This window comes from Apium graveolens, chromosome 10 (genome assembly GCF_009905375.1).
Source record: "Apium graveolens cultivar Ventura chromosome 10, ASM990537v1, whole genome shotgun sequence".
Taxonomy (NCBI): domain Eukaryota; kingdom Viridiplantae; phylum Streptophyta; class Magnoliopsida; order Apiales; family Apiaceae; genus Apium; species Apium graveolens.
The window spans coordinates 122,039,374-122,063,920 of NC_133656.1; the positions used below are offsets into that span (position 1 = coordinate 122,039,374).

Consider the following 24,547-nt stretch of genomic DNA (forward strand, 5'->3'; position numbering starts at 1 on the left):
ATATTTGGGCGGTATTTTCCCCCCCAAATGAAAACACATACTCAAACCCTCACTCCCAGCCTCCTCTCTCTCAACCTCCTCTCTCTCTCTCTCTCTCTCTTCATCTCTCTCTTGTACTGACTATAACAACAATTTATGTTACTCTTTAACAATGCAAGAAGAATTACTGAAGGGGGGTTGAATGGAATTCTTGAAACTTTTTGAAAAATAAAAAGTGTTCTAACTTAAATATATATATCAGTGTGAATTGATTAGCAGAGTGCGGAATAATAACTTGAAATGAATCAAAACACAAGTAATTAAAAACAAAAGTCTTTAAAAATTTGTAAGTAGCTCTTGATATATTATATATCTCTGGTGGATACATTCAAATCCATCAGAAAACTCTGTGTAACAATTAGCTCACAGCTGCTTACAAATTTTAACAACTAAGATTGCAGAGAAATGCTAATAATACAACTTACAAATGTTTCTCTCTTGGTTGCTTAGTTAGTTGTTCTATTTGCTACTTCTTGGTATATATAACACCAAGATTATAACGTAATAAGACAGGATAATAAAACAAAAACTATCAAGTCTAATACTATGCTACTTCATTACTCTTTTCCAGCATCTTTGAATATCTTCATAATAGCATGAAAATGGCAATGCTTCTTTGTTCTCTAAAACACAGTTGAATAGGCTTCCACATTCCATTTGCATACACTCAACACATGTGACTGTGTTGTCATTGTCAACAGATGTTTGAATTCTTTATCCGTCGGGTTCATGATCATCCATCGAGTTCATGATCATCCGTCGGGTTGTCTTGTTGATCATCCGTCGAATGGCATTGTTGTTTATCCGTCGGGTAACAACCTGGCACTTGACTTCATTTCATTTATGGAGAATTACAAGACATCATCTATGTACAATTAATCAACCTATTCTGTATAATTAGTTAAAGTCACCATGACTTGAGTACTACTTACAAAATCTAAATAATGTGTATGTAGAAATGTGCTACAGACTTATTGTTACACAAGCTACTCACTCGATGGATAATAAATCATCATCCGTCGGGACTATATTGAGTTATCCATCGGGACTATAATCCTTATCCGTCGAGTGCTACATTTTTCACTAAGTAAAATCTACCAAGGTGTTTTGTTAATGCAATCATCAAGTTCACAACATATCCACAACAATCTCCCCCAATTTATATCTACTGGAATTGTAGCCATAAATTAAGAGAGTCTTAATGATAATAAAATACCCTAAAGTAAGTAGATAAACTGTAAAGTGCTTTAATTAACAAAATGTACAAAGATTTGCTCACAGCCATTTTCAAGGTGCTCCTCTAGCATGAGCAGATTAATCTATTTTCTTGAAGATATGGATCTCTTTCCAAGCTTACTGTTGTTTTCTTCTATCTGATTTTGGAGTTGTTTGTGGAATTCCAGTTCATCAAATTCTGAGAGATTTAGCTTTTCTTGAATTTCCAAAAGAGTCTCATTGCTAGAGATGCTCAACTGATCTTCTAATCTGAAAAATCTTCTCACTCCTTTGTCATCTATGAACTCCATGAGCCATTAGGGCCTAAGATGCACTCTTCTCTTTGTGTAGGGAATGATTAGAGTCTTTGGGAGTGCACCTTTCGCTCTAATACTCCTCTGTTCTTCAATCTTCTTTAGAACCAGTCTTCTTGCAATTACATTGAATCCAAAGTTCTTCTTAAAGGATGAGTAAACCTTTATCAACACAACTTGGCTTTCTTGAAAGATTTTGTAAAGTGGCCATTGAATCTCCTTTCCTCCCTTGTACTTGAAAACCAATCTTTCAGGTAGACTCCTGTAGGCATCAATTCCTCTCACTTCTTCTAGTTCATCTAGATAGAGATTTAGATCAGAGAATTTCTTGATGTTACATAAGTACATGTAATCTCCCTTGTTGACTTTGGATTGAGCTTTAGTTAGAGATTTGGATTTGAGAGGTGACAACTTCACTTTATTGACTGCTCTTGACTTTGTTTTTTTTGGCTTGCTAAGGATTGGCAGATTGGAGTCAGGAATTGGTAGGCTCTCCCAGTCTATTGGTTCATGCTTAGGCACAATAGGTTCACCATGAATCTTCCTGTAGGGATCGACCACCTTGATGTCTTCAAATACCACAGAGGGTTTTGATGTTTAAGTTGTAACTGATACTCCAATTCCTTATCAACAAAGTCCAATTTCCTTTTGGTTCTTTTGGCCAATTCCTTGTGTCTTGGAGCTTTCTTCTATTGTGGTTCAACTTGCTTCTTTGGATCATGAGATTCAGTGATTTCAGATGGCTGAGCGGGAATTTGTTGTGTTGGTTTTATAGCTTGTAGCTTGGCCAATATAGCAGCTTGCTCTTTCTTTTGCTTAGCCTTTTTGGCATCTGGAGCAGGTTGCTTCTTTTCTTGCTTTAGTCTTGCCTTTTCTTCTCTCTTTGCTTGAGTAAATTGAGGATGTCCAGCCACCACACAAATTTCTTTACCATTCTGAAAACTTTAGCAATTCTTTTTTTTTAAAGTTGAATCAGTTGGATCCTTATAGAAGGCAATTGATCTTGACAGAAGCTTCTTCTCATCAGGCTTAGGTGTCTCATACACTGTATCCAAAGGGTTCTTTAATGATGCTTTTGGATAGTTCACCCTTGGCTTCAGAATTATTTTAGCCTTTGGAGATTTGATGCAGGGTGGTTATCCCCTTTCCAGATAGTTCATGCTCATTTCATTCACAGAGATTTTCCTGACTTGAGAGTGATGAATGGCTGACTTTTCTGGCTTCTTTGCTAGCCCAAACTTCTTCTGAATGTCCTCATCAATCTTCTCCCAGTTGATTGGCTTCAATTGTTACTTTTCAGCTGCTGCTTCATTTATCAGATCAATGCTATCTTTGGCTGGTGGCTTGGTGAAAGTAACAGAAGGCACAATTACTTTGCTAACTTCAATGTTAAGCACTTTTTGCTCCCCCTCACTCCTAGAATCCTCTTTCTCCCCCTTTTTGTTATCATCAAGTTGAGTAGAGGAGGTTTGTGCAGCAACCAGTTTCTAAAGCAAGTCTGTCTGTTGAGATTGATGTAAATGAATGGCTGTTAGGGATGCTTCCAAAGCTGACATTCTTGTATCCAAGGCATCTATCTTTGTGGCAAGATCAGAATTTTTCCTGAGTTGTCTCTTAATGTCAAGCATTGTACCTTCTGGAAGCTTAGAGTCCATCTTGTCAGAAATAGCCTTTTTCATTTCATCAATATTACCCTTGATGGTGTTGACATCTCTATCATGTTGGAAGCCTAGAATCTGTTTTAGTTGCAGAGAAGCAAGATGTGCTTGAAGGAGCTTCTAGGTATTGGCATTTGTAGTGGTTTGAAAAGCAGTTAATTTATGAGTTGGATCAGGGTTGTCTTAAATTAGTGTTCATCACAATGTTTTGAAAATGCCCATGATGACATACCTGATCTTGAACTGGAACCTACTTCTCCCCTATGTCCAATGCCTCTTCTTCACTATCTCCACCTTCATCTCCAAAGAAATCTGTTGAACCACCAGTCTCATAATCAACATCACCAGCTGTAGAGGGCAAAGCTGTGATGGCATCCTTAGCTCTTAGCATTGACTTAGTGGTATGCACCAAATTGAGCATCCTTTCTGCATTGTCATTGCCATGTTCGGCTAGAAGTTGATAAGCTGGAACAGGGTGAGTGAATACCTCAGCATCAAGGGAGGTGGAATCTATAACAGCTTGAAGTTGCTAAGATAGTCCCTCCCTGTCTGCATCCTGTTCAGCTATAGCTCCTGTACCTGCATTTCTCTTTTTTTCTCTCTTTTGTTACATCAGGGTCTCACCCTGGCTCCCCACCCTCACACCCTCACCTTCACCATCTAAGGTGGGACTCCTCACACTCTATTTTGCCAATCCTGAAGAAATGGATTGCATATTTTCACTCTTTTCCTCTCCTTTTTCCTGGGAGTAACACATACTGTCACTCATAACACTCTCTTCCCTCAATCGTAAGAGTGATTGTACAACCACTAAGTCTTCTGCACTAGAGATAATAGATGAAATTTGAAGGTATGCAGAGACACCCGACGGATGAGGAATATCCGCCGGGTTAGCAGTTTGACTATCCGACGGATAAATGCTGTTAAACTTATCTGTCGGGATAAAATCACTACTCGATGGATGAGCAATATCCATCAATAGAGTAGAAATGAATGAACTTGGAATTGAAACTGTTGTGGACTCTGTGCTGATTGATGAGATTTTGGGCACAGATGTTTCAACAGTTCCTGAAAGAATTGGCAAGTGAGCCAACAAATCATCCAAAAGATGATGCTCACTTGCACTAGATTTTGGCTTCCTCAACAAAGTTAAAAAAGGGAAATCATGAATTGATGTGTTGATCATATCCACATCCAGAGAGTCTATGGGAGAATTTGGTGATTGAGGTGCTTCTACAACTAATGGTTTTGGTTATGACTCCACATTTATTGGAGCCACATCAAGCTGAATTTGTGAAGGTGCAGTGACTGTGTCTTTAGCACCAGTTTGCACAGTATGTTAACCCTGTGCATCTCCAAAGGTTTTTGATTTCTTCTTTCTGACATAAGTTTGGGGTGAGCTAGTGTCCCTTACCCTTTTGGCCTGTGCTCTTGTCTGAGAGTTTTGTTTAATAGCCACATCCTTTTGGGAGGATGCAGCTAGAAATGAGCTTTTATCCTTAATAATCACTGCAGTTCATTGGGAAACTATAGTGCTGCTAGGCTGGGGACCACTCAACTCTCCATCCTTATCCTTAGGGTTTCTTTTATGTTCACCCTGTCGCTCACCTCCCTTTCCCACTCACACTCCCCTCTTTGGTTTTGGTGGATTTTACAACTGGCATCTTTTAAGAGATACCATAGGGCGTTTTCATTGATTTGGATTTTGAAATTATTGATGGTTTGGTAGCCTGGGTAGGCAACTATTTGGTCATTGATACAGTTGCCATAGCTACACTAGAATTCAAAGAAATTTGTGAGGTTAGAATAGTAGGGACAGATAAACTTACCTCACTTACCTGAGGTGCTTCCATTATAGGGAAATAGAAGAGTGGCCTCTCCTTGTGACGATTTGCCCTGTTCAAATCTGCAATAATTCTTCTTTCTAGAACAGAACAATATAATTTATTGTTTGGGTTCTCAAGCATAATTTCCTCAGAGAGGTGTTTAGCTAACATCATGAAAAATCTAGCATAATAAATATTTTTACCGCTCTTATTTAACTCCCCTAATTTAAACCCTAACTCAAACAAAACAAGATCAGTAAAATTAAAGAAATTATCTGTAACTAGCATGTAGAGCATGTTAAGCATAGAAATATTGACAAAATCAAAATTACTGATTTTACCAGAAAAGACCTTGGTCACTACATCACACATGAAACTCCATTCCTTCCTAAGAACCAATCTCCTAATGTCACTTAACTTAAAAGTAGAGAGTGCATAGTTCATGGAATTAAGCATATTAACTATATTAGTGTCTGTATGTGGTGAAGTCACAGTATTATAAGGAATCTTGAAACATGCTTTGATAACATCACTATTAATACAAAATTCCTTACCTTTAATGGTGAGTGTGATGGTCTTATCTGTCGAGTTGTAGGAAGCAGTAGTCCACATCTCTTCAACAACCTGACAGAAGATGGTGGGTGATTTTAGCATTGCATGTTTGAGTTTGCAGTTCTTCACGAAATCCATCATTTTGTGGCAGTCACTTGAATGTTGAATCCCCTTGTTTACCAGAGCCATGAAGTTGTTCTTCTCATAGATGTATCCAGTTTGTGACATGATCTTGACTACCGGTGCCATTGTTAGAGAGTGGAAATTGCAGAGATTGAGATGATAGTTGCTTTTGAGAAAGAGAGAATTTAGAGCAGATGATTTGAGAATGATAAAAGGTTTAAGAATAATTGAGCATACCTAACTCACTTACCAACCTTGAAAAGGTGGATTCATCCAGTGGCTTGGTAAAAATATCTGCAAGCTGCTTCTCACTTGGAACAAAATGTAGTTTCGCAGTACTATTCATTACATGTTCCCTTATGAAGTGGTACTTGATGTCTATGTGCTTTGTCCTTGAATGTTTTACTGGATTTTTAGTGATGACAATTGCACTTGTGTTATCAGAGAAAATAGGAATCCTTTCAACTTGCAAACCATAGTCTAGCAATTGATTTTTCATCCACAAAATTTGTGCACAGCAACTGCCAGCAGCAATATATTCAGCTTCATCTATAGAAGTAGAAACTAAATTTTGCTTTTTACTGAACCAGGACACAAGCTTGTTTCCTAGAAATTGACAGGTTCCTGTTGTACTTTTTCTATCCATTCTACAACCTGCATAATCTGTATCTGAATAACCAGTTAGATCAAAACCAGAATCTCTAGGGTACCAAATGCCAAGTTTTGGTGTTCCCTTGAGATATCTGAAAATTTTCTTAATAGCTACTAAGTGAGATTCTCTGGGATCAGCCTGAAATCTAGCACACAAACATGTAGCAAACATTATATATGGCCTACTAGTTGTTAAGTACCGAAGTTAGCCAACCATGCCCCTATAACTTGATATATCCACAGACTTTTCAGTAGTGTTTAATTCAAGCTTAGTTGCAGTGGTCATGGGAGTTTTTGCAGATGTGCAATCCATTAGATCAAACTTCTTTAAAAGATAATAAATATATTTAGTTTGACTAATGAATATTCCATCAATATTCCATCACTAACTTGCTTAACTTGCAAACCAAGAAAGTAAGTTAGTTATCCCATCATACTCATTTCATACTTACTCTGCATCAATTTGGCAAACTTTTTGCAAACTTTTTCATCCGTACAGCCAAAAATAATGTCATCTACATAAATTTGAACAAGTATACTAGAGCCATTTAAATTTCTAAAAAATAAATTTTTATCTACAGTACCTTTTTTGAAGTGATTTTCTAAAAAGAACTTTGATAAAGTGTCATACCAGGCTCTAGGTGCTTGCTTCAGTCCATAAAGTGCTTTCAAAAGATAGTAGACATATTCTGGAAAATTTGGATCTTCAAAACCAGGAGGCTGATAGACATAGACTTCCTCCTCCAAGTCTCCATTCAAAAAGGCACTTTTGACATCCATTTGATAGACCTTGAAATTGGCATGGGCTGCGTAGGCTAAGAAGATTATGATGGCTTCAAGTCTTACAACAGGAGCAAATGTTTCATCAAAATCTATTCCTTCTTGTTGACAATAGCCCTTAGCAACCAATTTAGCTTTGTTCCTGACTAATATGCCATTTTCATCCATATTGTTTCTGAATACCCATTTGGTGTCTATTGGATTATTTCCTTTAGGCTTGGTCACCAGCTTCCATACCTTATTCCTCTTAAATTGGTTTAGCTCCTCCTGCATAGCTAAAATTCAATCAAGATCCAATAAAGCTTCTTCTACCTTCATTGGTTCTTCCTTGGAAAGAAAGTTGTTGTATAGACACTCTTCTTGAGTCGCTCTCCTTGTTTGAACTCTAGAAGATATATCACCAATGATGAGCTCAAAAGGGTGATCCTTTGTCCATTTTCTTTGTTGAGGTAGATTAGCTCTAGATGAAGAGGCCTCATTGTTATCTTGATGTGTGATTCAGTTTTGATTGTTAGAAACTCCCCCTGAGTTAATGGATTTTTGATTTGAGAAAGGGGAGCTTTCTGTAAGTGATTTATTCTGACTTCCAGCTTCTTTTGATGACCCGACGGATGAATAATCTTGAGTACCGATAGATGAAGCTGGTTGTCTCTTGACGGATAAAGCAGATTGTCTCACAATGGATGAAGCATTTTGCAACTCGACATATATTGAATTTTGTGCTTCATTGATAGTAGATTTTTCTGCATTATCCTTTGATACTGTTTCTTGATCACTTTCATCATCACTGTCATCACTAACTATCTCCACATTGTCAAATTTGAGGCTCTCAAGGTAATCTCCATCCTATAGTCCTTCAATCTTTTTATCATCAAACACAACATGTATTGATTCCACAACAATGTTGATTCTTAGATTGTAGACTCTATATGCTTTACCAACAGCATATCCAACAAAAATTTCTTCATCTGCTTTAGCATCAAACTTTCCATTCTGATCAGTCTGATTTCTCAAAATATAGCATTTGCAGCCAAAGACATGAAGAAAATTTAGAGTTGGCTTCTTGTTCTTGAACAATTGATAGGAAGTCATGCATTTTGCTTGATTAACAAGAGAAATATTCTGAGTGTAGCATCCAGTATTTACAGCTTCAGGCCAAAAATATGTTGGTAACTTAGACTCTTCAAGCATTGTCCTTGCAGCTTCAATAAGTGATCTGATTTTCCTTTTTACTGCTCCATTTTGTTGTGGAGTTTTTTCTTCTGAAAACTCATGCAAAAACCCATTTTCATCACAAAATACTCCCATGACAGAATTCTTGAACTTAGTTCCATTGTCACTCCTAATTCTTCTAACTTTAAAATCAGGATGATTATTGACTTGCCTTATGTGATTTCACTAGCATCATCTTTAGATTTTAGGAAATATGTCCAAGAGAACTTTGAGAAATCATCTACAATTACTAGGCAAAATCTTTTCCTTGAGATGGACAACACATTGACTGGTCCAAAGGAATCCATGTGTAGCAGTTGCAAAGGTTCTTCAATTGTTGAATCAAGCTTCTTCCTGAATGATGCTTTGATCTGCTTTCCTTTTTGGCAGGAATCACATAATCCATCCTTAGAAAACTCCACTTGAGGAATGCTTCTAACCAGTTCTTTCTTTACTAGCTCATTCATGGTCTTGAAGTTTAGATCGGATAGCTTCTTGTGCCATAACCAACTTTCATCCTGACTTGCTTTGCTGAGAAGACAAGTAACAGATTCTGCATTTGATGAGTTGAAGTCAGCTAGGTACACATTTCCTTTTATCATACTGGTGAGAACCACTTTGTTGCTCCTTTTGTTAGTCACAACACATGCTTCTGAATTGAAGGTTACTGAATTGCCTTTATCACAAAGTTGGCTGATACTCAATAAATTATGCTTGAGACCATCCACTAAGGCAACCTTCTCAATGATGATATTGTCTTTTGAAATCAAGCCATATCCCACAGTATAACCCTTGCTGTCATCTCCAAAAGTAATACTAGGGCCAGCTCCCTCCTTGAACTCTGTGAGCAGGGTAGAATCACCAGCCATGTGTCTTGAACAACCACTATCCAAGTACCATAGATTCTTTTTGTTTCCCTGCACACATCAAAATCAAATAAGGTTGATTTTGGTACCCAAGTTTCCTTAGGTCCTGCCTTGTTAGCTTTCTGTTTCTTAGGTTTTATCTTATTTGACTTGGGGATATCAGATTCATCCTTAGTCATTTGAGTTGAACCTTTGAAACCATTCATTATGGCAGAATTATCATGCATATTTTGAATAACAGGGAATGGCATGCTATTAGTAAATATGTTACTCCAGTAAGGCATGCTAAATGGCATTTATGGCATACTAAATGCCGCATAATAAGGATTAAGTGCAAATGGCATATTAGCAAACTGTGCATTCATATTCTCTGTAGACATAGCATTCATAGGCATATAAGGCATGGCATTCATGTTGGGAAAGTGAGGTGGCACATATATGGAAGTAGGCATGGCAGATTTGCAATTAACAGACAAATGATTTACACTACCACACTTGACAAAGATTTTTCTAGGAGCATATTTATCAGGTGTGTAGTTATTGTGTTTGTTAATTCCTACTTTACCATTTCTATTATTTTTCTTTTTAACCTCAATCTTTTCAAGTCTGTCACTCAATTGCTTGACAGTCATATAACCAATATTAGCCTTTTTCTTCTTCTTCACTTGACTAGATTCTCCTGTAACAAAATTCTTGGAAATTGATCCATATTTCTCATTTAACTTCATAAGCTTGGATTTACTCAGAGGCTTGCTTATAGTCGACGGATGAGGATTTATGTGACTCGACGGATAACACTTTTTGTTATCCGACGGATGACCCTCATCATCCGTCGAGTCTACATCTGTTAGCAATCCTTCAACCAAATTAGAATCCAGCTTCTCCTTATCCTTCTTCCAGGCTGCATCACAAAAGGACTCAATACCTTGAACTTTGGTGATTTGAGCATGGAGATCTCTAGATGTTTTTCATGCCTTAATCACCTTCTGTTCTCGTTCAAGCTGCATCTTCAAAATCTCTTCTTTCTTCAAGGACTCTGTTAATTTCTCCTTGACAATCTTACACTCAATTCTTAATTTTTCAAAATCAATGAACTGAGACTCTAGCACATTATTCCTCTCACTTAAAAACAAATTATTTTCTTTGATTTTTGCATTTTCCTTAGTAAGAGACTTAAGTGTAACATGAAAATGATATAATTCTGTAGACATGTCATTTATAGCATCATTACACTCAGCTTTAGATAAATGTGCAAGGTTTGTAGTGATTACCTGATTATTTGAAGAACTTGTCTATGTTTTATCAGACTTGGCCATTAGGGCTAGATTGACATAGCTGACATCTTCATCTTCAGCCAAACCATCTGCTGCCCAGTCATTTTCTTATGTAATAGAAGCCCTTTCCTTTTGCTTGAGCAGCTCAAAGTATTCCTGTTTATAAGCCACAGGCTCAAACTTTTTCTTGCTAAAACTTGACTTTCTACACTCACTGGCAAAGTGCCCTGCCAAGCCATATTTGAAACATTTGAATTTAGATTTATCCACCATGTTTCTATTTGGCTTGGCTGCTTTAAAGTTCTTCTTGAACTTGAGCTTGGAAAATCTTCTGGAAGGAAATGCTAGATGTTTATCAATATCCTCCATGTCATCTTGGCTCAAGGTATCTTCATTTTCTGCTACCAGCCCCTTGCCCTTGTTTTCACAGACCTTTGAAGTTAATTCAACAGCTTCCATCTTCATTTCCTTCTATTTCTCTAACTCAATAACTAGTGCAATGGACCCTCATTTCTTCTTTCCTCTCTCCATCCCCTCATCTTGCTCTATTTCAAGCTCATAAGTCTTCAGGATGCCATACAGTCTCTCCAAAGTAAACTGCTTATAATCTTGAGAGTTTCTCAATGAGACTGTCATCGGTTTCCATTCCTTTGCAAGAGATCTAAGGAACTTCAGATTGGAGTCTTTTGTCTGATAGACCCTTCCATGCAACTTCAGAGAATTTAGTAGTTTTTGAAACCTACTAAAAATGTCAGTGAGAGACTCACTTTCTTCACTATGAAAATGCTCATATTGCTGAATTATTAGTTGCATCTTGTTTTCTCTAACTTGCTTAGTGTCATCATAGATAATCTGTATTGTATCCCAAACTTCCTTGGCAGTTTTGCAATTGATGATGCTGTCAACCATGTCACCATCAACTCCATTCAACAAGATATTCATGTCCTTCTTATCTTTCCTGACTTGTTCAATATCAGGATCAGACCATTCAAGCCTGACTTGGGGACAGATGGCTCATTTCCAGTTGCAGCTCTCATTGGTATATGAGGGCCTCTCTCTATGCAATCTACATAGCCCTCATCTTGAGAAAGTAAATGAAGATGCATCTTTACCTTCCATTGATGGTAATTATCTTTATCCATCTTGAGAATCTTGACTTCAACATCCTTCTTGTTCATCTTGTTATTTTGTTGTGATCTTTAAACTCTTTGTTCTTCAAGGGCTTGCTCTGATACCAATTGTTAGTCCTTAACAATGCAACAAGAATTACAGAAGGAGGTTGAATGGATTTTTTGAAACTTTTTCAAAAATAAAAAGTGTTCTAACCTAAATATATATATATATATATATATATATATATATATATATCAGTGCGAATGGTTTTGCAGAGTGCGGAATAATAACTTGAAATGAATCAAAACACAAGTAATTAAAAATGAAAGTCTTTAAAAACTTTCTAGTGGATTTGAATGTATCCACCAAAGATATATAATATATCAAGAGAACACTGTGTAGCAATTAGCTCACAGCTGCTTATAAATTTTAAAAACTAAGATTGTAGAGAAATGCTAAGAATACATCTTACAAATGTTTCTCTCTTGGTTGCTTAGTTAGTTGTTCTATTTTCTACTTCTTGGTTTATATAACACCAAGATTACAAAGTAATAAGACAGGATAATAAAACAAAAACTATCAATTCTAATACTATGCTACTTCATTACTCTTTTCCAGCATCTTTAAATATCTTCATAATAGCATGGAAATGGCAATGCTTCTTTGTTCTCTAAAACCCAGTTGAATAGGCTTTCACATTCCATTTCCATACACTCGACGCAAGTGACTGTGTTGTCACTGTCAATAGATGTTTGAATTCTTTATCCGTCGGGTTCATGATCATCCGTCGAGTTCATGATCATTCGTCGGGTTGTCTTGTTGATCATCCGTCAAATGGCATTGTTGTTTATCCGTCGGGTAGCAATCTGGAACTTGACTTTATTTCATTTATGCAGAATTACAAGACATCATCTATGTACAATTAATCAACCTATTCTGCATATCTAGTTAAAGTCAACATGACTTGAGTACTACTTACAAAATCTAAATAATGTGTATGCAGAAATGTGCTACAGACTTATTGTTACACAAGCTACTGACTCGATGGATAATAAATCATCATCCGTCAGGACTATATTGAGTTATCAGTCGGGACTATAATCCTTATCCGTCGAGTGCTACATTTTTCACTAAGTAAAATCTACCAAGGTATTTTGTTAATGAAATCATCAAGTTCACAACATATCCACAACAATTTCAAACTCTTTTTCTTCATTCTGGTTAGATTTCTCAATTTTAGTTTTTTTTGATTTGGAGATAATATTTAGGGTTTTGAACTTCTTAGCATCTTCTTCTCTATGATTCGATTAGTAATTAATTTATATTTTAGTTGGATGTTTGAGTAATTAGGGTACTAATTATGTATTTTGACTGATGGTCTTCCATCCAAAATTTGTATGTTAAATATATTTTTATATGTTTTGTTACTGGAAACCCAGTTTGCAGAATGAATTATGGGAGGATTTATTTGGTTAAAGGAATGAAACAATTTGAGAATGGAAGTGGAAGTGGTGTACTATTATGTCGGTTATCTACTTAATTTTTAATATTTTCTTCTGTTATATTGCATATAATAGTTGCAACTGTATCTCTTTAATGTCCCCTATGGATTGTTTTTGAGTTGTGAAAGAAAAAAGGATGCCTAGATATATTTTATTACAGCACTTAAACTATTTGATCAAGGTTTCCCTCATTTTAAATGCTTCAGGTAATATTTGAACTACTGGAAACTATTAGTAAATTCTGAAGCCCATAACATCCACGTGTAATTTGCACACAATCTCAAAGTCCAAATTTTTGGTCCTTATTTATTCAAGATAAATGGACCATATATCTAGATCATGTATATGTACATTAATATAATTGGTTTATATTTTGTTTAATTGGTGTATATTTTGTTTTCTTTTTGACAAATGTGTAGTTTTTGTTAAGCATAAGGGAAAGGGAAATGCGGATTCTCCCCATGACTTTATAACTCGTATAATGCCTCCCCAAAAGTCTGTTTTCACCACTGCTTATGACAGATTTGATTATCATGTCATGGAATATATGTAATGTTAGTCTTGTTGAGTTATGTTATGTGATATGTTCGTGTTCTTAAGTTGATATAGTTAGTATGAGAATGTGACAAACACGGGTACATATTATGTGTCGATTAGAGCTGACAGCTGAGATATCGTTACTTGCAAACTATATTACAAAAATAATGAATTATCTGTTAACAGAAATGGTTATTCCTCCTCGACTGAAGCCTGGCAGAATCACAAATTTTCTGAAGCCCTATGTCCCGCGAATGCATTTTCAAACAAGTTTGTAAGTGCCCCAGGAGTCCACACTCCAACAACATCAATAGCATTCTCTATCAAAACAACCACACCAACTGCCAGTGCATTCAGATCATCCAGCAGCCCACCAATAACCGCAATCCTCAGTTCAGAGAATTCCACCGTCTAGAGAAACTAAGCCATTTGTGTGGTATATTGCCATCATTTATGCAATCTTCTGTATTTTAATCATTTTAATAGGTCTTATAGTTCTCACAATTTATCTTGTCAACCATATGAAAAGTCCAAAGTTCGATGTGGCAGGAGCCCTGAATGAAACATATCTTGATTTAAATTTTATCCTCATTGCAGACCTTACTATCTTGGCCAATTTGATGAACCCAAGCAGGAAAGTAAATGCTAACTTCAAGCATATTGTCATTAATCTTGTTTTTAATGGAGTTCTTATTTCCACAGAGTACATAGATCATTCCCATACAGGAAAAGCACAATATCTGCTTGCAAATGTCCATATATTAACAAGCTAAGTTCAGCTCTCTCGGATTTATAGCAAAAAGTTTGGGAAGCAGATTGAAGTGGGCAGAGTCAGTTTTGATATCAAGAGTTTCTTCAGAGTAATCTCTAAATGTACTGAAGTATTCAGATTCGTTTGGTGGTCATTGTAGCATTGTTATGACACCTCCACCGAGTGGAGTTTTAGTAGCAGTTGGTGTGGTTGTTTTGGTGTGGTTATTTTGGAAAATACTCGGGATTTTGCTGCTGCTGCCAAAATAGGCAATATATTGGGAAATCAGTTGATGCTCAATAATATTTGACCTTTTTGACATTAGACTTCCATGTGTGTTAACGCTTTTACCTGATGCAGGTCCTTCAGTAGCAGATAAAACTGAAAAAATGCCAGGTACATGCGACGACCACTAGTTGTGAATTTTTATTTAATCCAGGCTTATAAATTATATTTTATAACTATTGGATTTCCTGCTGGGTCTTCCAGCTTCCTCAATTAAATTAAACGACCAGTCACTTAAATAAAATGAGTATTCATATATTTACTTTCTCTATTATGCACATCCTAGCTTTCCAATAGTATTAAATTTGGAAACAGACTAAAAATAATTGTACGGAGTTAACTACCAAAAATTAGGTGGTTGGACCAACCTTCAACTTGTATATCACTCGTCCTTTTTTTTGAGTTAGAGAGCTAACCAGTCTTTCTATCAGGTACGACTCTTTCTTATAACTTGATAGGGATTGTTATTTATAGCGATTGATTTCATTCGGTATTGTAAAATTCGTAATTTTATTTTTAATTTATTTATTAGAAATTAGATATTAATTTGTCTAGATAAATATTTTAAAATTAGAATATTCTGAAAACATTTTGTGCAAGGTAGTTGATTTGTGAAAAGATTTGTTATTTGTGGAAATAAGTGTAAGAATAATTTAGAAAATCGAAATTTTTTTAGTTTAGGTAATTGTGTGTATCAAATATTTTATTTATGGAATTTACTTGGAGAGGTTGTAAATCTTTAGGAGGAAATATTATTATTTCCTAGTTAAGATATAGGGTTTTGTAAAGTTATAAATACACCATATTCGTATTCCTTGTTTTTATCATTAAAATTCGTAGGACTTTCTCAGCAAAAATCAGCTGTCTTGTAAAATTCGTAGAAAATTCATCGTAAGTCAGAATTCAGTGATTCTGGACTTTTCAGAAAGGTCTTTTCGTTATCTTCAGCTTTCGTGTTTCGTGTTTTTCAAGAAAATATCGTTTAGAGGGTCAAAAAGAGTAAATTCAGATCTGGTCAGGCTTTGAGGTAAGTACCTTTTGACTTACTTTTAAATTTCCGAAAAGATATTTCAGTTCTGTTTTTAATTTCATATAAGATATAAAAACTTTGATTTCGAAATTATAAGATATAAGTATTTGTGAATTTTAGAACCCAGTCTCTACGTTTTCGAACCGTTCGTAATTTACGCTATAGTTCCGGAACTAGCCTTAGATACCCTTAGTAGGCGCACAAGTGTGCAACTTTAGATACCTATTAAGGGCGCGTAATTATTGAACTTTAGATGCCGACCACTGGCAAAGTGTGGTATAAAGAATAAGAATAAGAATTAGATGCCGGCTACTGGCAAAGTGTGGCCGTAGATCAAGACTGTGGTATTTATAAGAATTATCGTTTCGTTCTGTTTTATTCTGCTCAGATCTGTTATAAAATCTGTACTGTTATAAATTCTGCTCTGTTCTGTTTTAAATTCTGAATTTTAAAATATAAAACTTTGGGTTGGATTTATTTTAGAAAATGTTTTACAAAATTATTATTGTTTTAAGAAAAATCGTTTTATCAAAACACCCATTGTTTTTCTGTTTAAAAGTTAGTCAATTTGTACTTGCTGAGCTGTGTAGCTCACCCCTTTTAACATTTCAGGTTCGGAATTTGGAGCATATTAAGATTAAGGAATGAGAACTATGTGGAGATCTGTGCTGCTTCGTTTTGTGCTATTTGAATTAGAATAAAGATTTTGTTTTTAGAGAATAAATTTAATTATCTGTTAGACAATTATTATCGGATTTGTGGAGCTGCGTCTCTATTTTTATGATTTTGATTATTGAGTTTGACCGCTGCTTTGAATTTCGTGATCTATTAGAATTATCGAGTAATAATATATTTTATTTTTAGTTTTCGATTTAGAATTTAATAGTCCGGAAGTGCGGGCCGTTACAGTTGGTATCAAGAGCAGGCTGTCCTTCGGAGTGTATTAGGTATGGGACTAGTACATTCCCTAGGATGCGATCCTTTAGACTATCGTATAGGTCTTAGAAAATTATTTTGGATTTAGGGCATTTATTTGTGTGATTATTTGATATGTTTGACTTTTGTGTTTTTTTGATTATTGACTATAAGTTTAGAATTTGTTTTGTGTGTTCTAGTAAAGATGGATGGAGAAAATCAGAACAACAATGAAAATCAGGGCAATAATGATGAAGGAGGAAACGTCTTTGACCAGCTGGCTGAAACTCTAGCTGTACTTGTGAATCAGCAACCGAAGCCCAACATCGTCTCTCAATTCAAGCGTTTGAACCCGCCAACTTTTGATGGAGCTACAGACCCGGCTATCGTTGAGTTGTGGATCCAAGAGATGGAAAAAGCTTTCGGACTTCTGGGGAGCAATGAGGAACAGAAGGTGACCTTAGCTGTGTACCAATTGCAAGGAAGCGCTTACGACTGGTGGCTTATGGAAAAGAGGAAGAATGAGACGACAAATCTTGAAGAAAATCATGAACCGTACACTTGGGCAAAGTTCAAGAAGGCTTTAGAGGACAAGTACTTTCCGAGAACAGTTCGTCTGCAGAAAGAGAGGGACTTCATTCGACTTCAACAAGGTGGAAGAACCGTCATTGAATACGAAGCAGAATTTGCAAAGCTTGCGAAGTACGCGTCGACCCTAGTAGCAGATGAGAGCAGTCGAGCACGAAGATTAGAGGAGGGACTTCGAAGTGACATCAGGAATTCAGTGGCGTCGTTTGAACTTCAGACGTACGAGGCTGTCCTCAACAAGGCGTTAGTGATCGAAAGGGGCTTGGCAGAATCTGAAAAGGCGTCTGGCAGTTGGAATAAGAGGCGGTTCACTCAAACTAGTGGGCAATCTTTTCAAGGGGGACCACTCAAGAAGCCACACGTGTACGATAACATCGGGGGTCAAGGTGATCGAGAGACGTGTACCAGGTGCGGCAAGAATCATCCGGACAAAGTCTGTCGTTGGAATACAGGTGCTTGTTTTCATTGCGGAGAAGTAGGACATAAGATTTCGAATTGTCCGCACAATCCGCCACCGCCACCAAGGAAGGAAGCAGATAACAAGATGGGCAAAGGACGTGTGTTTCAGCTGACAGGAAATGACAACTATCGCAATTAAGGTATGATTTCTTTTCTTTAGTGACTTATTTAATTTATTTATGTTATGTGAATTTGGGGACCAAATTCTTTTAAGGAGGGAAGAATGTAAAATTCGTAATTTTATTTTTAATTTATTTATTAGAAATTAGATATTAATTTGTCTAGATAAATATTTTAAAATTAGAATATTCTGAAAACATTTTGTGCAAGGTAGTTGATTTGTGAAAAGATTTGTTATTTGTGGAAATAAGTGTAAGAATAATTTAGAAAATCGAAATTTTTTTAGTTTAGGTAATTGTGTGTATCAAATATTTTATTTATGGAATTTACTTGGAGAGGTTGTAAATCTTTAGGAGGAAATATTATTATTTCCTAGTTAAGATATAGGGTTTTGTATCGTTATAAATACACCATATTCGTATTCCTTGTTTTTATCATTAAAATTCGTAGGACTTTCTCAGCAAAAATCAGCTGTCTTGTAAAATTCGTAGAAAATTCATCGTAAGTCAGAATTCAGTGATTCTGGACTTTTCAGAAAGGTCTTTTCGTTATCTTCAGCTTTCGTGTTTCGTGTTTTTCAAGAAAATATCGTTTAGAGGGTCAAAAAGAGTAAATTCAGATCTGGTCAGGCTTTGAGGTAAGTACCTTTTGACTTACTTTTAAATTTCCGAAAAGATATTTCAGTTCTGTTTTTAATTTCATATAAGATATAAAAACTTTGATTTCGAAATTATAAGATATAAGTATTTGTGAATTTTAGAACCCAGTCTCTACGTTTTCGAACCGTTCGTAATTTACGCTATAGTTCCGGAACTAGCCTTAGATACCCTTAGTAGGCGCACAAGTGTGCAACTTTAGATACCTATTAAGGGCGCGTAATTATTGAACTTTAGATGCCGACCACTGGCAAAGTGTGGTATAAAGAATAAGAATAAGAATTAGATGCCGGCTACTCGCAAAGTGTGGCCGTAGATCAAGACTGTGGTATTTATAAGAATTATCGTTTCGTTCTGTTTTATTCTGCTCAGATCTGTTATAAAATCTGTACTGTTATAAATTCTGCTCTGTTCTGTTTTAAATTCTGAATTTTAAAATATAAAACTTTGGGTTGGATTTATTTTAGAAAATGTTTTACAAAATTATTATTGTTTTAAGAAAAATCGTTTTATCAAAACACCCATTGTTTTTCTGTTTAAAAGTTAGTCAATTTGTACTTGCTGAGCTGTGTAGCTCACCCCTTTTAACATTTCAGGTTCGGAATTTGGAGCATATTAAGATTAAGGAATGAGAACTATGTGGAGATCTGTGCTGCTTCGTTTTGTGCTATTTGAATTAGAATAAAGATTTTGTTTTTAGAGAATAAATTTAATTATCTGTTAGACAATTATTATCGGATTTGTGGAGCTGCGTCTCTATTTTTATGATTTTGATTATTGAGTTTGACCGCTGCTTTGAATTTCGTGATCTATTAGAATTATCGAGTAATAATATATTTTATTTTTAGTTTTCGATTTAGAATTTAATAGTCCGGAAGTGCGGGTTGTTACAGGTATACTATTTTTATGAGATAATTTTTTAATGATATAGTAGTTAACAGGATTATTAGAGTCTTATAAACTGGGCAAATATAGAACACCATAAATTCTCTAAGATGAAGAACAAACGACTAAATTTAAAAATTTATCATTTTAAGAATTTTTTATCTATAGTGGGTTATAAATGACATCATATAAAAGTTTGGAAGTTTATCATTCTAATGTCTTATTGGCACCCATGTGTATACTTGATTAACAGGTAAATCTTGGAAGAACAGAATTATAGAGTACTATTTAATTTTGATATCTCCTCCAGGTACCTTCCTCATTGAATGCACAGAAACAATATCTGTTTTGCAAAATTTTGGTCCTCCTGGATGAGTTGGATAGAGGAATAAGCACTTCTGATGAATATGCTATAGCATATGCGGTATGATAATTTATCTGCTTTCTGAAGTTTACATCATGTCTCCTTGCAAGTCATTTTCTAGTTTCCTTTGTCAAAAGTAGAGGCTTCTTTTCTGAGTACTTGTTTAGCACGTGTTATTAACTACTTGTATATGCTCATAGTGCACCTTGTTGCGCCTTTTAACCACACTGGTATATAAATGCAAATTTATTATTTAAGTTCTGTAAATGCATTGTATTCGGTTCTGTAATTGTATAGCACCTGTTATTAACCTCTGTAGTTGCACGGGAAATCAGGTAAACTTTATGTTTCAGTTCCTCACCAAAATTTCCAAAATCTGTTTTTCTGTAATTATAATTATCCTTTCTTTTACCAAATCTCATTTTTACTTGCTTATCAGCTAAGAAATGTGTATTGAAAACTTGAATCTGATTTACAAGGTAGTAGGAAGCGGATGACAGAACTCGTTGAACAATGTAATGCTTTAAAGAAAGGCCGTGAAGACTCTACAGAAGCATGCAACCATAAATATGCCTTTTGTCATTCTTCTAAAGCGGCTGATGTTAGTACTGACTTTTGAACATGAACCAAGATTTGTGTATCTCTGTGTGTGTGTAGAGACTCTATTGATTAGTATGGTTCGAAGACGATACTCTTATGTATTAGTATGGTTTAGAAATTAAGAGTGTTATGTACGGAAACTTTAATATTTTGTTGCTAATGAGATTGTTCTTTCCATAAAACATGTATTTAATTTTTTTTAAAATTAACTATTACATCTTCATTTTTTAGTGCAATTTATGTTTATATATATGGTTGAATTACAAATACTAATGATATTTAATTACAAAAAATGGTGTTATAATAGATAAAATCGACTGTTACAATAGGGTATGCGAGTCTCACGTGTGGGGCCACTTCTTCAATCTAGATTGAACCTAAAGTATCACTCGTATTGCGTTACATTTGGACCTGTTAGTGTTACAGTAGGTGCCTATTGTAACGTTTTCCTCTTTATTACAATAGGTCACTGAAGTGTTACATTAGGGTGTCTATTGTAGTGCTCGTATACGTAACGCCTTCGGGTGTTACAATAGACCTATTGTAACGCTTTTAGAGCCTATTATAACACTATTTAGGCATTACAATAGCCCACTTATGGTGTTGTGATTTCTATGAAAAACCAATGGTGTTGTGATTTCTATAAAAAACCAGAGTATATTAAGCAACACAGGCCTTCCTGTACATGGGAAAATATCTAGCATGGATCAAGAAGTTGCATATAAACATGATATCAATGAAGCATTATTAAACAGAAGTTTCAGAAGAAGGGGCATATCAGCTCGTTAGCTGATAAATTAGATTCTAGCCTTTCTCTCCATCACCTGCCACAAATACCTAAAAGCAAAAACCCCACTGCGAGTGAGATGAGGGGCTCACCTTAAAGTTTAGAGGATATGGAAAAGAAAACATGAGAGCTAGGAACTCCCAAAGACAGGTTGGCTTCTAAAGTTAGTGATAGATCCAACAGCCTCGCAAGAACTAGTGGAAGTGCCAAAATCAGTGACAAGGCTGATTTTGTGGAGAGTGGCAAGAGCAGCATGTGTAGGGGTAGTACAAGCACTGATATAACTAAAATTAGTACCATTTTAATGTTAATAAATATAATAGATTATGAAAATAAAACTGTTGTATGTTGCTATTCCTACAAATGTTAACAACGAATAAAGATTTGTCTAAATATAATACACACAATATGAGTTTTACTGAAGCATTGTAACATAAATTTCATGTAATATTTTCTCCTTTTGCACACCCTTGACTCTATTAATATAAGACAACATATCATTTTACAGAATCTGTCGTGAGAATTAAGGAAGAACAACACTTCGTCTCACGGGAACTATTGACTAACATTGTCTTACACCATTATTTTATAACTACACTGTTGTATGGAATCATTTCAAACAATATATTATATTTTTGATACTGATGACTATAGAAAGGAAGGACAACTATTTGTCTCAGCGAAACCGTTGTGTTAAACATATCAGACATGTGGTATGCATCTAAGAAATTTATGAATAGCACAATGACTTATAACACTCTGTTACAAAAGAACTGTTATATATACCGACCTTCTAACAATATTTTCTTTTATCTACGTTATTGTCTTGCAGTAAGACATACAAAGATTGGGTACCTTGTCTGATACACGTATCAGAAGACGCCTCAATACTCAACGGTATTTCGGGGTATCATACAACGGTTAAAAACCGTTGTGTCACCCTGTTTTCCTTGTGGTGACCAGTGATAACAGTTCATATTTACGAAGTTTTTCTCATATTTTCTCAAATTGTGCACAAAGGCTAGCAGATTGCTTTCAGTTATATAATCAAAAGTGTTTCAAGTAATTTCATATCCTATTCTTGTTCATATCATATTATAATATTTTTTTAATTTCTATATTTTTCCATGACTTAGTTATATATATTATGCATACCATGTCCTAGTCTTACTATATTACTCTCCCTACTATTTCCATTAATATTTTTTGATCCTATAACGTCCTTTTGGTGTATATATATAGGTTAAATATTATGTACTATATTCTGGTTATATAATTACACTTGTTTTTGTTGGAATAGAATTTGCACATTCTTCTCTGCACATGTAATAAATATTTTTTGCTAAACACATGTAATAATATGACACCTTTTGAACTATAACAACCAAGGTCAAATCCCGAGCATTTTTTGAAACCATGGTTGATTCCCAATTCCGAGTCTGAAATAAGACGAAGGCTACTGTTCCAAATGCTGCCAACTTGGGTAACGACTATCCCTCTACAGGTCCTCAAAAGATGATGATTTGTTGGTGCACATAGTGGTAGTACTTTGCCTTATAAACTGGGGAGAAGTCATAAATCTCCTCGATGTGGGACTAGGGTGATACAAACTCCCCCACCTAAACTCCTGACGTCCTTGTCAGGCCCGAACAGACAGCCCATAGGTCCGATCGTTCCTCTCTAGCCATTGTGGGATAATACAAGCGGGCTTCGTGTCCATGCCTCCGGAGATCTGTCCATTTCGGAATAATATCGCCAGCCTTCGTTTTCCTACCTCCGGTAACTCGACGCATCAAGTTTTTGAGAGTCTGCTCTAATACCATATGTGACAATCCGGGTTAAATCTCGAGCATTTTTTAAAATATATGGTCAAGTCCCGATTCTAAGTCCAAATTAAGTTGGAAGTTGTTGTTCCAAATGCATCCAAGTTAGGTAATGACTAGCCCACCAAAGGCCTCCAAAATATTACGATTTTTTGGTGCACATAGCAGTAGTACTTTATCTTATAAACAGTGAACAGAGACCCCAAATCTTCTTCATGTGGGACGGGCTGTTACAAATGATATGTATATATTGTTCTATATACACGGTGTAATACAAAATTAAAATTTATCACTCCAACCAAGTTCTATATTTTTTTGATATTTTAGCAAAATGTTATATTTTTTTGTTAAATACATAACAAAAAATACATGAACTTACAATTGACATATCATCTCACTTCATCCCATCTCATCAAAGAGTACAAATGTTAGGTAGAAAAAAATAATTTTATCTTAAAAATAATGAGGTACTTGAATAATGAGTGAAATTTAAAATAAAATACAAAACCAACTATTGAAACTAGTATTTTAAGACCAAAAACTAATTTTTGGTAATAGATTATAGCAATCGCTCGCCCCATTCTCAAACAAGTATTCACCATGCTGTGGTGCAAGTAAATGGTACTAGTAACTGTGGTAGAGTGGCATTTTAAAATTATTAACTTTATATGTAACTTTAAATTTGGTGCCATAGTATTTTTCTTTACAAATAAAGGTAGAAAAATGCATGGTTGGAGTTTAAGATGAAGTAATAAAACATTTAAAAATGTGATTGGAGATAAGCATATGAGTAGGAGGTTCAGGTCTCTTTCTTTGTAAACCTCTATTTATATACTTACTTTTATTATTATTTTAATATTCAAAATTTACAACAATATGATACTCTTTTTCAGTTTTTATTTTTTAGTTTAAGGGCTCAATTAGTCTTTCAAATGGGTAATGCCCAATGTGCAATTTTGAATATTAAAACTATTTTTTAAATAAAATGAAGTGGTGCTAAAGTAATAAATTTTAAATTTTTTTATAGATATGTGAATGAAAAGGTTCGTCTTATTTAATTGTGTGATGACAAAATAAAAAATTTCACTTGAAATTTGATTTTTTTCGACATCTAACAATTTATCTTTAAAGAAAGTCAATTAATTTTAATTTGATGGAATATAATTTTTAATTGTAATTGGTCCTTAATTTAAAATAATCTATACTAAAGTTATTATTGGATATTTTAATTTCTTTTGCATGCTTCGTGCAAAACAATGATAGTAAGATTGTGTCGTTATATCAAATAGCTAGTGATTACACCGTAAAAAGCCTAAATGCAAAATGAGCTTCCTAGCAATAAAACATAGAGGTATGGTTTTAAGTAAACAGCTCCTTGACCAAAACTCGAGTTTTACTTGTTCCAGGTCAACTCATCTCCGTTGTTTATTTAGAACACCAAAATGTATTTGTTAAGTAAACAAGTATTTAAGTAGAATGAACAAAATATTTAAATAAATTATAATTTATAAACCACTTTTATATCATTTGAAGATTGTTTATCAAGGGACCAAAACACATTCCTAATTAGTATGAGGCAAAGTGGAAGTAGGTTGAAAATGAAGAAGAAGAAGAACCTTTGT

The 24,547-nt window shown here is 35.0% G+C and overlaps 1 protein-coding gene across 1 annotated transcript; it reads left to right on the top strand.

The window, feature by feature from the left end:
* The first annotated feature begins 16,848 nt into the window (after positions 1-16,848).
* On the top strand, positions 16,849-17,829 carry LOC141690918 (uncharacterized). Its single transcript, XM_074495674.1, has one exon. The coding sequence runs from the start codon at positions 16,849-16,851 to the stop codon at positions 17,827-17,829; it is 981 nt and encodes a 326-aa protein (XP_074351775.1).
* Positions 17,830-24,547: the final 6,718 nt, after the last annotated feature.

Bases quoted from the DNA above. Each gene is read 5' to 3' on its own strand.
- LOC141690918 (XM_074495674.1), top strand. From the start codon at position 16,849: ATGGATGGAGAAAATCAGAACAACAATGAAAATCAGGGCAATAATGAT.